The sequence below is a fragment of the Mastigoproctus giganteus genome, chromosome 8 (assembly GCF_048544385.1).
Source record: "Mastigoproctus giganteus isolate SK-2022 chromosome 8, ASM4854438v1, whole genome shotgun sequence".
NCBI classification, from domain to species: Eukaryota; Metazoa; Arthropoda; class Arachnida; order Uropygi; family Thelyphonidae; genus Mastigoproctus; species Mastigoproctus giganteus.
This window is the reverse complement of record NC_143582.1, coordinates 197,010,627-197,025,142: the sequence shown is the minus strand read 5'-3', so window position 1 is coordinate 197,025,142 and position 14,516 is coordinate 197,010,627. Positions and strand designations below refer to the sequence as shown.

Sequence of the window (14,516 nt, the reverse complement as noted above, 5' to 3'; positions counted from 1 at the left end):
CCATAAAAGTTCCTCACTTCATTGACGGGTGATTCGAACCCGGGCCTTTCCCATTCAGTGTTTTAAAAAGTATTCAACATTGATAATCAAGAAGAAAATGAGACCTCTCAACTATTCTGAGATAAATTAAAACGTGTAACGCTCCAAAATTAATAACCACGACGCTCAACGTCTGGAAAGTTCTTTGAATGTCCTTAGAGTGCTGAAAGAACAATCAAAAGTGGATCAGAGGCACTCGGAGTCCTTCTGCAAGACATCAAAACAGCTTTTTAAACTATATTTGCCATTTACTTATGTGTAAAAGATGCTCTTCAGAAGTTGTCATCCATGGAAGATCACTGATAAGATGGACATTAGTTTATATGACACCTGAAGAGATCAGAAGTTTGGCGAAGGTAATCTCTTTTGGAGACAGTCTGGAAGTTACGAGTCCTAAGCATTAAGTTGAACAAGACAACAACCAAATCTGAGTTCTAAACGTTTTGAAGTCTTTCGCTTATGGAACCTGGAGTTCCAAGTAGAAATATCATCCTACATCCTCCTCCTGATATTGGAACTGGATTCCTGAAACCTTCCTCCCAGCTGTGTGAGAGAGAGAGAGAGTAATAATTCAGAAGTGGCTTGTGGCACACGCAGATACCACTTCCTTCCTTTATTTGCCAATTAAGCTGCGTTTAACTTTGTCCAAGTAAAACTTTTGACCGAAACAAATCCAAAAAGGATGAAGTAACATTTAAACAGAGTCTGTTTAATCCTATCTCGCTGAAATTTTATTTCTGTCTCCGAAAACGAGTCTTATGAAGGAAACAAACGTAGTTTATGCATCGATGCGGAGTTTATTTACACACCGCGTGGGAGTATTTACAGAACGTCTCATAACTAAGGCCGATTCCTTAACTTTTGGCAACGACGTATGCAGAACAGTAACAAGCAAATAAGGTTAAGAGTTATGTTGTAGCTGCTGCTTACCCAGACAAGCGGAAAGCTAAGCCTCGTTAGGCTTACCTACGACAGGAACAAACCTTTCGGCTTCAAGTCGTTAGGCCTGCAGCGTCCAGACAGGCGGAAAGTTCAGGCTCACTCAGAGCCTCCGCTTTGTGACGTCGTCAGCCGTCGGAATGAGAGGAGGCTCGTCCGATGTGCATAAATCGTTCACGGCACTCGGACCTAATCAGTGTCACTGTTTAGTGGAAAAGCGGACCTGGCCTTATCCGCGAAAAATCCTCTGCCTCCCTCTCTCGATTCTCATTAACTGTGGCCAGCAAGTATTAGAGTTGTGAGAGGGAGGTGAGTGTGTGTAGAGGGGACGTGAGGGGAGGGGGGATGAGGTATGTAATGAATTATGTAAAGTGCGACAACAAATTTTATCGACGAGACAAATGATCTTATCAGAACTCGCTTGCCCGGATTATTGGACCAATGGGACAACAGGGTAGTTAAGGGATGAGGTTTTATGCACGCGCTGAGCGTAATACGTTTTAGTATTGCTTCTTCTCTACCGGAAAAAACAGGTAGGCTTAATAGTATTTCTTACACATTATTTCTCGTTGATGAGGCCGGGAACAAAAAACTGTGTGTGTGTGTCAGTCAGGGTTTTTTGGTTGTTTACTGTAAACTGTGTAGCAGAATACTTTGCTTTTTTAACTGCTAGTCACAACCTAACAAGATAATGACGTCACGCTTTGTTCACCCTGACTTTCAGTAGATTTACATAACTGTGTTTGAAATACGTCGTGATTTTATTAGGGATGAATTTGCCAATAGAAAAACAAATGAGGTTGGCTTCTATTAATTTCCTTTCAGCGATCTTTTGCAAGTTTTCCTTTTTAAGTTTAATTAAATTAGATTATATCGAGTCTTTTCGTCAATCTGCTCACAATGGATCGGCTTACATGTAGCCAATTTGAAACCAAAAATTAACTCCATAATTCCTACCTGCGTGTTTGATTACCTTTCTACTTCCACGCCTTTTTTGGGGTTTTTATCTGGCATTGGTATGGTTTATTCTTCTCGCAGTCCTTCATTGAATAACAGCATCTCTTAGTTGCTGGCGGGAGGGTACAGACGAGTTCAACTTAACAAAATTACGTTCTTAATGAATAGATGAAAATCTATTCTGGTGAATTCTTCCAAATTCTTAAACAATACTGGACAAAGAATTGTTTGGGAACGAATCTGGACAAAGAATTGTTTGGGGCAGTACAAATTATACAAAAAATTACAAATTGTGTAATCAAGTGATGAATCAGAACCCACGTGGATATCGTGGAAGCAGCTGCTTGGCATCAACCGAGTTATTTAGGAAATCTTGGGTGTTGAGTCCTCGGTATTCTTCAGCTATTGTCAAAAAGCGGTGATGGTTAAGGAGCAATTGTATAGAATACAACCTGTAGAGTCAATTCAACCTAAATAATATAATGCCAACCAGTATGACTCGTAGTAGGGCATTATTAATGAATCTGAAGAAACTAAGCTACTGTGGTGTATGGAAGGATTATTGCAAATGCCGCAATAATCCTCAAATTTTATGGCCCTATTTTACAGATTACAACCTTTTGAGTTTATGCGCTGTATATGTATATGGCCTCTAGTATAAATATACAACAAATATTATAAGTTATAATATTTACGTGGCCTCGCAGTCTCGCCAATACAAGGGGAGTGAAATTTCTGAAGTTTATGACGAATGTTATTGATCCTACAATACATGAATGGTATGTCAAGGCCAAAGTAATTCATTTATTGAATAAATAATAATTATATTGCATAATTATTTGAATAATTTGAACTGGCTAGTCGGTAAAACGATTCGATATACATCTTCTGAAATCCGTTCCATCCAAGGGACTCAAGGCTATCCAAGCTGATGTTTGGGAAGATCATGATGTTCATTAATGTTTGATAACAAACATTAAGAACTAACCATTACCTAGTCAATTCAAAAGAATAAAACTGTATGTATTCATATTTACTGTATCATCACCTGCCAGATAAGGGAACGTTATCGACCCTCCTAGCATACGAATATCGGCTGAATTTAACAAACATTGCAATGTTTGTTGAATTCGTCCCAACTGAGATTCTACCGCTGTTATTACAAACTGACTTATCTCATTTCGCAAGAAAGGTTTAATTATGAATAATTACATATTGATTAAGGGCTCATTGTAATAATTTACAAATGGCATGCGCAATATGTGCAGCCGCACTGGGCCAGAAGATTCCATGGGGCTTCGCGCAATTAAATTTCCCTTTTTACGTTGTGGAAAATAAGCAAGCACTCAAGATTGAAAAGAGATAGACTCTGCATGCGAATAACTTAAGCAATTGAGGCTATGAGGCGTCAGTATATTGTGTCTAAATTGCACGTATTCTGTGACTGATTTGCCTGTTTGCTGGAAGAAAGATTCGGCTTTCAAGTATCTATTGTTATAAACCTAATAGCAATAAAAAAAAAAGACTCAAACTTTTAAATATTTTAGACAGGTTAATTAAAAAGTTGCTTCACAGCATTGTAAGCCCATAATTTTCTGTATTTTAGTGCAAGACTATTAACGGTGAAACTTGTAACTACTGGCCACTAATGAAAGCTTCAATTTTGAAGAGACGTCTAAGAAATCTTCCAATTTCCGACGGGATTCGATCCCACACCTGTCCTAAAGAGAGTGGCCACTTTATTAGGTGCATCCACCCTTTTTATGAAACAGCGCTCCTTCGTTAACAGCATCGCATGTTCATACCATACGATATGAAGCAGGCAGACAGATAAATGGGGATGATGCGAAATCAAAAAAGATGCGAAAATGGACATGATTAAAGATTTAAGTGACTTTGAACATGGTAGTCGATGCAAGACGCGCTGGTAGGCGTGTGTCGAAAACTGCAATCATGTTGGGGTTTTTCCGTACAAGTGTGTTTCGGATATCGAGATTGGTCTAAACACCAAATAACATCCATCCAGCGGCAATCCTGTGCTCGGAAACATTTGAAGCAAGAGATCAGCAGAGGCTGAAGAACTGGAAATACGTTGCTTGGTCTGACAAATCCCGTTAGTTAAGTGCTTCATGCTGATAGGAGGACCAGAACGTGGGGAAAAGAGCATGAGTCCATGGACTCATTCGCATATGGACACAATGCAGTTCATGGCTATGCTGTGGCCATGCGTGAAGGAGTTCTTCCAACATGCTAATGAGCTAGTCGGAAGGCCAGAATTTTACAGAGATCCGCAATTTGCAACAACTGTGATCAGCAATTGCGTGAACGTGGACCGGCATTTCTCTGACATTCTTTTGACATCTCATTGAGTCCGTGCCATGAAGAATCCAGACTGTTCTGAGGGCTAAAGATGACCTAGTCGCTATTATGTCGGTGTTTAATAAAGTGTTTTTAACATAGGGTTTGACAGCATGACGGAACATATGTTTGCATTTCTTTTATTGCTATTATTTTTTCATGAAATATAATTATTGACGTTTAAAATCTAGCCAAGTATAATTTGACTACATGGAAAAGAACTTGAACAGTAATGCGATAGTCGCGTACAAGGGGATGCCATGTTGAAATTTTAGGGGTGGTCTATAGCAGTTGGCAAGAGAAGTTTTTGCACATTTATTTGCAGAATTCCAAGCGAAAATAAATAAATATTATTGCCCTTCTTATTCGTAACATACCAGCTTGGGAAATTCCTTTGATATAAGCCACGCCCAGGAGTTCTTTTCCGAAACGTTCAAGCTATCATTCATTATAAAGATTCCGTAAGAGTTTCACGTGTCAACCAGTTTATCTTATTCGCTTTATTTAATCTATTAAGTATACAAACATAGAAATATAACGTTGAAAAATGATAGTCCAATGAGATGGTTCTGAGCATTCAAAATCAACTTCATTTTTGACAATGAGTACGATTTTGACTATGAAATGAATCTACCATAAAGAGTTCCTATTTCAGTGATTTTGCGCCTATGATATGATAGATATCTCAATCGCATCCAATCTAGGATCGTAACTTGAAACATTTCCGCCGTCTCGTTCAGAGTTTCAAATCCAGCCCAAGAAACCCCCGATACCCTCGTGGGTCAGACGTTAGCCCATATACTTGGACTTTTGCCACTTCTTTCAATGCTCCTTCTTGAATCAGCACCTTCCAGAAAGTCTTCTTGGGAGGAATGGCATGAACCCATTTTAATTTGAACAGCTTTGACATCTCCAAGGGGAATCTGCAGAACATTCCTTTATAGTAATACCAACCCACCTGGATTAGATGATATCTCGCCTATCTTACTCTCAAAACTTAAAGCGCGTATTGTGTTCCTGCATATTATCTTGTATGCCTCCATTCAAATGGACCTCTTTGTGGACGCCTTAAAGACTCGATTATTATCGATTATCGTAACGTCTCTTGCTAAGGTACTCGAAAAAAATTATCGACTCCAAGCTTCCTTGCCCACTTCAAACACCTCTTCGCCAAGGACGAACATGGATTCACTAGCAAAAGGTCAATTTAACTAACCTTGTTCGCTAAGAGCGAGGCTATAATAGCATCAGATAGATGCTATTATAACCTCGTCAACTGGGTTAAGAACTACCTTGTTGGTAGGCAGAACACTGTTGTGGTGAAAGAGACCTTCCTCCAGACCATTTACCTTGGCGACAGGGTTCTCCCAAGGATTGTTATTAGACCCCTCCCACCTTGTTCTTCATCTGCGTGAATGAAAATCTGTTGCTTCCAAGATTCGTCGCTTCAGCTATGCAGGCGATGTTCAAAATGCTATCATCGTGAATGATCAGGATCAACTTGTCCATGCGGGATCACTCGACAATCTCTCAGAATGGTATGAAGAAATGGAAACTTCAGCTGAATATGGTAAAAAATATCCTCTGCTTCAGAAATAGACAGAAATCTCTTCTCTTCATAAATACAAATGTATTAGGCATCACTTTCAGTCAAGTTAATTCTATCTGTGAGTAACTTTTCACTAGTCGAGTCCCTTTAAATATCGCATCTTCAACATAACTAAAAAATCCTTTAAAAAAACCTTTGTTCTCCCAGTATTTGACCACGCGGGTATATTTTGGAATCCCCACCATCGCTGCCTGATCGAAGGAACACAGAAGCACCAGAAAGCAATAATAAGACACTTCTGCTAGAGAAATAGGCTTACCTTCTACAACAGCATCTCTCCTCACCTCTACAAGCTTTTAAGTGTTACTCTCCTCTCTGCGCGGATAAAATACTGTCATATTGCTGTTTAAAGCTCTCAACTCTGAAATTGACTGTATGGATCTCCTGAATCTAATGAACATTCTGGTTCCTTTCTAGAATCTCCAGAAGAAACGATCCTTCAGCTTTCAGAACTCGTCGCTGACCTTGACTTTTCATCTCACCACTTATTTCGAGCTAGCCTCATTAATTCCAAAGACTCCTAGCGATCATCTCTGACTCCCAGCAGGACAACCGCTAGAGAGTTTATTTATTTATTTTGTCGTTTACGTTATGATAGTCCTCGCAGTAGCACAGTGGATATAATCACTGTCCTACCCCACACCAGGGAGGAAAACTCTTGAGTTCGAATACTGTCAATGATGCGAAGAATTTTTATGGGCTTTTTTCACAACATGATTGAGTTAGCAGTCGAGTGTTGCGTGGTTTTTTCTCCCGAAATCCACCACAGAATACAAGCAATTTACAGATGCTTCTTAGCCTTAGCCATTTTGGTACTTGACATATACGCATACCCAACTATGACGTATCTATGACGTGTGATGTTGAAATCATTTGATTTTAGTCTTTCCCTAAGAGCCTACTAATAAATGGACTGAATATTTGATTTTAACCTTGCCCTAAGGGAATTTACACGAAATTCACATTTAATCCTAGATTTCGCTTGCTAAGTTTTTAAAATTCCAAAATTTCCGTTTTTTGTTTATGAAATAAAGCTTACATTCAGCTGACAAAATTTTATTTGAATTTGCTAATCACATAACAAAAACACCACCCGTTGTTTTCAGTTATTGGCAGATTAATTTTTTTCTTCCCCAATGCACTTTTGTGTTTTAATTATTAAAATATATAACAGATTCAGAATTAGAATGATCAAATTAAAATAGACTATATTATAGTTTATAGCAAGTTTAATAATTACTTATATCATTAACTGTAGACAACTTAATGGTATCATTTTTATTTATTTAATGTAAAATTCGACATAAGTGGTGTTTCAGAAGTAGCAAACATTGATAACTGAGCATGACGGGAAACGTCTTTTTATTGGTCCAAATATTTCAATTTGAATTCAAAATTTGAATTGTCATGCACAGTTAATTAGTAAATAACTGAGCATAACGGAAAACGTCTTTTTATTGGTCCAAATATTTTGAATTATGTTTTACAATTAACAAATGATTTAGAATTTTCTTTAAAGTATATAATTTTTTATATTTTATTAATATTTTTCTATAAAGAATAACAGCAAACTTTATTTTATCTAAATATCTTAAAAATTCTCTTTAATACTTTAAAAATTTTCAGTAAATTTTGAAAATAAAAAATACACCTTTGTATTTTATGAAGAGAGTTATATGTATTTAAAATATGACAGAAAACTAACGGATCGATATTTTCGTTTTCTTAATTTTGACTTTCTTAATGCTGGCGACTAAATTTAAATCCTTAAGGATAATCTCAACGGAACGTGTATTTCACTTTCAGGCCACAGCGGCATCAACCAACTGGGCGGTGTTTACGTGAACGGCCGTCCATTGCCCGACTCCACCCGCCAGAAGATCGTCGAGCTGGCCCACAGCGGCGCAAGGCCGTGCGACATCTCCCGCATCCTGCAGGTTTCCAACGGCTGCGTTTCCAAGATCCTGGGACGCTACTACGAGACGGGCTCCATTCGACCACGTGCTATTGGCGGCAGCAAGCCCCGAGTGGCTACGCCGGATGTGGTGGCCAAGATCGCCCAGTTTAAGCGGGAATGCCCGTCGATCTTTGCCTGGGAGATAAGAGACCGGTTACTGTCGGAAGGGGTGTGTACGAACGATTCTGTGCCGAGCGTAAGTGTCGTTTTACTCATTATTTTTCGTGACGTCAAAAATAATCCTGTTATTAATGGCTACGCTTATTTTCCCTGAATGTGTGCGCACGTATATATACGGAAAGTGTCTGTAAAGATATTTTCCTTTTCGGAGATTGGATTGATCACAAAAGTGGAGTTAGTTTTTCCAATAGAGTCCATCTGCAGTTGGTTTTCCTATATTTTGAGTAGTGCGGGGAAGCGAACATTCCATAATGGTTTTTGTGACCGATACCATGGATGTCTTTTTAACTCCCCCTCCTTTGGTCCATATAACCAGATTCACTGATTTCAGCATGGAGTTTTTGGACCTTTCATTTCTTTTTGGATCATGGAACCAGACCTGTATCACAGCCATGCAGATCAGATTGAGGTCAGGGGCATTTTCCAGGCAATTCCAAGATCTTATATTGTTTCTTCTAGAAAAAATTTCATGACTTTTTTTTTTTTAAATGAATAACGCATTTGTAGGAACAAGGGATCCAGTACCTTGACAACGAATAACAACCTCAAAACGTTTTTAATTGGGTGTTTGGTAGTCTGCTGCATATACTTAGCAGATATACTTTCTCCATCTAACCTTCTTCCATGCGTAAGTCTCATTTCCTGCATCCCAAAATGGCTTTAATCTGAAAAGAGGACTTTTCTCCAATAGTCCAGCTTTTAAACCTGTTGGTCTATCTCAGTTTTTTTTTTTTTTTTCTTCATAGCTTGAGTTGCTTTCAAAATCTGCTTTTTGATTGGCTGACGAGCTATGTCTAAAAGTCTGCAACGGATGGCTGAATCATCTATTGTCCCACTAATTCCAATCAAATCCTTTTGTAAGAATTTTAATGTATGTAATTAATTAAAACGCCTTTATATCGCGTATCTGTTAATTATTTATTATGATAAACTATTAAAACCTCTCAACGTTTCGAGAGGTATTTTACTTCCCCTTCTTCAGAGCATAACTAATCACATTAATTACTAGCACAGTTTTGAGAGAGAAAAAATAGTACCGGAGAACCCCTATCAACAATGGCTGCTCTCGTTTTGCTTCTTCTGTGCATCTAGGTCAGGGATTCGTAACTTTTGTCGCTTTCAGTTTTGTCCTGCAATTTCCCCACCCTATTGGCCAGCCAGCCACTCACGATGGTATTATGGAAAATGAGAGAAAGATCGCAAAAATCGTGCGATGATTCAATTACATCTATACTTAACCACCCTACTTACTTCACATCTGAATCTCACTTGTGGACAGTGTACCTTTCATGGGTTTCCTGAAAATGGGACATTTCCCCTTTACTTTGTACAATTTCCAACAAAGAGAAAGAGAGAAGAAAAGAAAGAAAAAAACTATATCTGTAACCTTAGCAACCCCTCTTGGCCGAATCCTGGTGTTGACAATACGGATCATTAGAATCTGCGGACACGAGAAATCGACCGTCAAGCTTATGTCAACCAATGACAGCACAGCGTTCGCGCGGAACGCCAGAGGTGCGTCTGAGGCAAGAGATGGCGGGTCCGGTGAGGACAGCTCGTTAAAACAGCGGCAAAAATTAGCGCACGTAAACGCACAGTCGGATAAATAGTGACAGCAAACAGGGTTGCGAGAATTGGCTTAGTTCTCTCGCTGGGAGGAGGAGGAGGAGGAGGAGGAGAAGGGAAAGCCAAGAGGGACACAGTTCTCAGTGATTTACCACTTTCGAAGAGAGATGTTTAGATAGATAAGCGGATATATAAAATATTTAGTTTAGAATGAACGGATTCCTAACTTTATTGTGGGGTGCAAACGTATCTTTCTCTTTTCCAAAGATTTTCTGAAGTTTAAACTCATACCAGGAATTAAACTCCGTTATCTTTTACATGCGCAGACTGTTTTCACCTTCTTTAATGACATCTTTGTTTCACGATTTCATTCTCTACGGTGGCTTTCAGTTCCCCCAATTGTGAGGATTATTTTAATGTATGTTCTGTCAACAAGCCTTTCATCAGAAACACAGAAAAAAAAAAAACCCAGAAACCTTCCATCTGATCAACAATCGCCAGTATGGATTCCGTCAGTGTCGATCCATCCACTGGTGATATTCTGGCTGATACCCATCTGTGGAAAATTCACTGGAAATGTTTGGTGAAACTCAAGCATTTGCGCTTGGCATTTGAAAGGCTTTTGATCGTGTTTGGCATAAAGGTCTTCTAAATAAGCTTTCGTCTTATGGTTTGCCAACTGTTCTTTGTTGTTGTTATTGGGTTTTAGGAGCATCGGCGACTAAAGCCATGTCGCAATTTACAGACACTGTACATTGTCTGTGTTCTGAGGTCGATTTTCTGTTTGCTGGACGAAACACCCGAGTTTTTGGAAGAAAAACCATGCTACCCTCGCTTTAGATCAACTAACTCAGCTACATTGTGAAAAAGCCATAAAAATTCGTCCCGCCATTGACGGGATTCAAACTCAGGTCTTTTCCACCCGGTCCCACACCGGGTGGAAAAGACCTGAGTGGGGAGAGCGGCGATCCTACTAACTGTGCTACCCACGAGGGGCTGTTTTTTTTTTTTTTGTAATTGGGCATCCAGTTTTCTCTCCGAATGCTCACTGTGGGTGAGCATTCGGAGATGGCTCTCTGTCTTCTAACTTCTCCACTAATGTTGATGCCCCCAAGGTTCAGTTCTTCCCCCCACTCTTTTCCTCTTGTATATTAATGACTTTCTTCCATTGACCGGAAATTCTATCCATAGTTTTGCTGATGATAGCACATTGCATCCCATCTTCCAGTTTGAGAAGCCTTGTCCTGCTCAATCAGCTTTAACTTCTCTTCCAATTCCCTAAATGCTAATTCTCCAATGGGGCAAAGCTAATTTAGTTGATTTAAATCCTTCCGAAACTCAGTCCTTTCTTATCTCTCTGACTTCTAATCTCTCTTGGCACAAGCACATCACAAATATCGCTTCCTCTCCATCTAAAAAACTGGGGTTTCTCTTTCTCTCTTGGCGTTGCTTTTCTTCCAAGCAGCTGTTCACTCTGTACAAATCGCAAATCCGCTCTACCATGGAATATTGTTCCCACATCTGGGGCGTTGCCCCCAAAATCTCTCTGAGACTTCTAGATTCCATTCAGAAGATGGCAGTTAATTGATGACTCCTCTCTAACAGATCTCTCCACTCTCTGTCTCATAGATGTTCTGTTTCTGCTGCATTCCTTTTCTATAGACACTTCAGGGTTTTCATAAAAAAAATAGTCATCATGAAGATCTTGGGGACCACAATTTTTTTAGAAATACCACAACCACAAAAAGCCTCTCAGCATCCACTGTTTCATTGAATGTATGAAAAGTCATCTTCCCCCTCTTCTTAATTGTCAAATACCCCAATAATCTGGTGTATTGAATCCTGGTATGTTTCTGTCAACCGTGTTCTCGAAGACGAGAGGCCCAATCGAGTTACAAAATTATTGTTTTGTGCAGAACAACCATTATTGTGCATGCGAATGTATACAAAATTGCCATCGATGTGTGTTTTAAGAATCGCCTATCTTTATCAAACGAAGAAATGGGTTGCACCAATTTTGAATCTTCCTGCATTTTCTTGATATTTAAAGGCAAGAAAGCATTCATCTGTCATTCTTTTGCAGTCTCACTTCTTAATTCCTCTCTCGGGAGCGCATTTTTCCTCCTATTTTCAATTTTTCTCTCTCCTCTCCTTGTTAATGTTTCTCTACATGTTTATACGAGAAAATTCTTCCCCCCCCCCTCTAATACTTCGTTTTCTCCACTTATCCGAATCATCTGCTTTTACACATCGTACAATTCCCCCCATTACGAATCAGAGAAAACGAAAAAAAGAGTCCAAAGTTTACAGTTTCATTAAGTCCTTTCTTCCACTAGATGTCGCCTTCATCATCTCACGGCCCGTTAACGTCATTAGCGGCACGCGTGCCACACTTTTATACGAACGGCTCACGGTGGCTTTGTAGCCTTCGCTCAACCGTTCAACCGTCCAGTCGAGGTGGGATGCGATGAAAAGATGAAAGACGCAGAGGGGGAAATAGGAACAAAGCTGATATGAATGAACCCCTCATGAGACATTAACAGCTTTCAGGCCGGTTTTTTTTTTTTCCCTCTTTTTTCCTTCTTTCTTTTTTGTTGGTTTTATCTCAGCTTATTAATTTCTGGTAACGTAGATGGCTCCCTTGGTGACGGATGTTTTTAACTCCCCCCCTCCCCTCCCCCCGTGGTCGTAATATAGACGTCAACTGATCCATCGTTCCCTCTTTTGTGAAGTGGGATGGGAGTCACGGATGGCAGAAAACACGGAATCAAATTAAGTGATAATGAAGACAAGTGATCGGAGCGGTTTCTCATATAGGGAAAGGAAGTACCAGGGGGGGGGGAGGGGGTCATCCCTTGCGAGTCAGTGCTCACCAACGTTTTATCTACACCTGTGTGTTTAGGTCCAACAGTCGTGCTGTCTATTCACACACTCGAGAACAGCTGTGGCACCTGGATTCGGAGTGATGGGCCTAACATCACTCCGAGGGACCCCGCCTACTGGAATACTACTTTAACTGGTCCTTCACGGTAACCTTTTAGGAGCGGTCAACAATTTAAGTGCGTGGATGAAGACCTGGTGTGTAAAGTCACTTGACCAAAGAGAGGAAGAAATAACACGTTTTCTATTCTCTCTATCCGAAACTGGCTACCCCTTGACGTATCCCCCTCGTCCCCCTCCTTTTTGTTACAACGAAGCGATGCAGCGCCCTCTGCAACTGCCATTTATTGAAGGTCCTGGTTGTGTTTGTGGTTGTAGCGACAAGGCAGTGGTAGCGGGTCAAAGGTAAAAAGGACTAAACGCTTTCAGGTCGGTCGGCTATGACTAGGCGAGTAGCAGTTAGAACGCTGTGAATGGAACGCCGTGAAAGAAGCTGCAGACACATTCAGCAATGGGGGAGGGGTAGGTGCATCATACATCACCTCCGGATGACAACGCGAGTGAATGTTGTGTCTGTATCGCGAATGTTCTCACCCATTGGGGGGAACAGACCCCTTAGGGGGGGACTTAACCTCGGCGGAAAGAGAATGATCGTTTTCTTGTGTGTTCTTTCAGCTCGTTCTGGCGTTTTCGATGATCCCGTTCTGTTCAAAGAGCAAACGGGGACCAAGACTGTTTAACCTTGTCTTGGTTAGCATATTTGTCACCTTGAGTCACATTAATTTGCTCGAAAACGGCCATTTGTCAGCACCGAAAAACGGTCCCTTTATTCATTGGGGTGAGCCTTTTGGACATTTGAAGTCTGTTATTTGAGCGGAGTTCTCTTTGAAAGGGGTTTAGTGGTACCAACAATGTTTCATGAGTAGTTGTTTGGGTACAGAAGTAATATTGTAAGGGTGGAGAGCAGGATTAGGACTAACGCTAGTAAATACTCATAGAATTATGACGAGTATTTATACCATTACGTTATTATCCTCTACCTTGATATTCAACAAAATACAGTCCTGTTTTTTTTTCTTTCCTTCTGTCCGTTTTGAGTTATGATAAAGCGTATTCACTGACATACATAGCAGAATTCATATAAACATTAACAATGAATTAATTGCAGAATTGCGCAGTTGGCTTTCAGTTGCAATTACTGGGATAGAGGCAGGCTGCTGTTTTTATTTCTCTTCATCTGATTCGAATTGTGACTCCTGTAGGCTTTAGAGTTGACTATCCTTTTGCAATCAATGTTATAATGATTTATGAGGTGAAGGGATGCATTAGGGAACATTCTGTCCATTTATTTAAGCCTGGAGAGGTTGGATTTGAATTGTTGTTGGTTTCTTGAATTTTCTCTGTTGGGGCAGATGTTATGTTGGCTAAGTTTGGTGAATCGCTTGCAGAAGTAATTAACTTTGCAAGACGCATGACTCCAGACTCGTTAATTATCTGTTGCAGAGACTTTGTGTTGAAGTTTTTAAAGTTGTTGCATGGACATTGTGTGGAGAAAGCGAAGTTTACTATGCAGCCATCTAAGAACTCAATATTCTAGGGCAAGGTATTTCTTGATGGTAACTTGAGAAGCACCAGACCAGATTTCGGAAGCATAAGACAGAATGGGAAAGATGCATCTTTGAACATGCTAAATGACTGGTTTTTTTTTTGTCATGAATCGCTGCTGTTTCTTGTTTGATTAACCAACATATAAATAGTGGGCATTAAAGGAAAGATTTTTATCAAAAACAACCCAAGGTCTTTGTGAGCATAGACATTTGGAATTGAGATATCTGCAATTTTAATTTCTACGTTGTTTAGTTGCTTCTGTAAGGAATATGTTATTTGAGCAGATTTGTTTGCATATAGCCAGATTGAAATCTTCCAGATACTTGATGATTCCACACATCTATTAATTCGCATCATGGTTAACTTTACTAATGTCAGTTAACGATTATATTCATGGTTAATTGTAAAATCCTACGACGTATT

The 14,516-nt window shown here is 39.8% G+C and overlaps 1 protein-coding gene across 1 annotated transcript in view; it reads left to right on the top strand.

The window, feature by feature from the left end:
• LOC150082149 (paired box protein Pax-6-like) overlaps positions 1-14,516 on the top strand; it is a 53,982-nt gene that overhangs the window by 9,296 nt on the left and 30,170 nt on the right. The window contains exon 3 of the mRNA XM_090380437.1: positions 7,709-8,055. Within this exon, the coding sequence (XP_090236563.1) occupies positions 7,709-8,055 (347 nt within the window). The remainder of the gene's footprint in view (positions 1-7,708; positions 8,056-14,516) is intronic.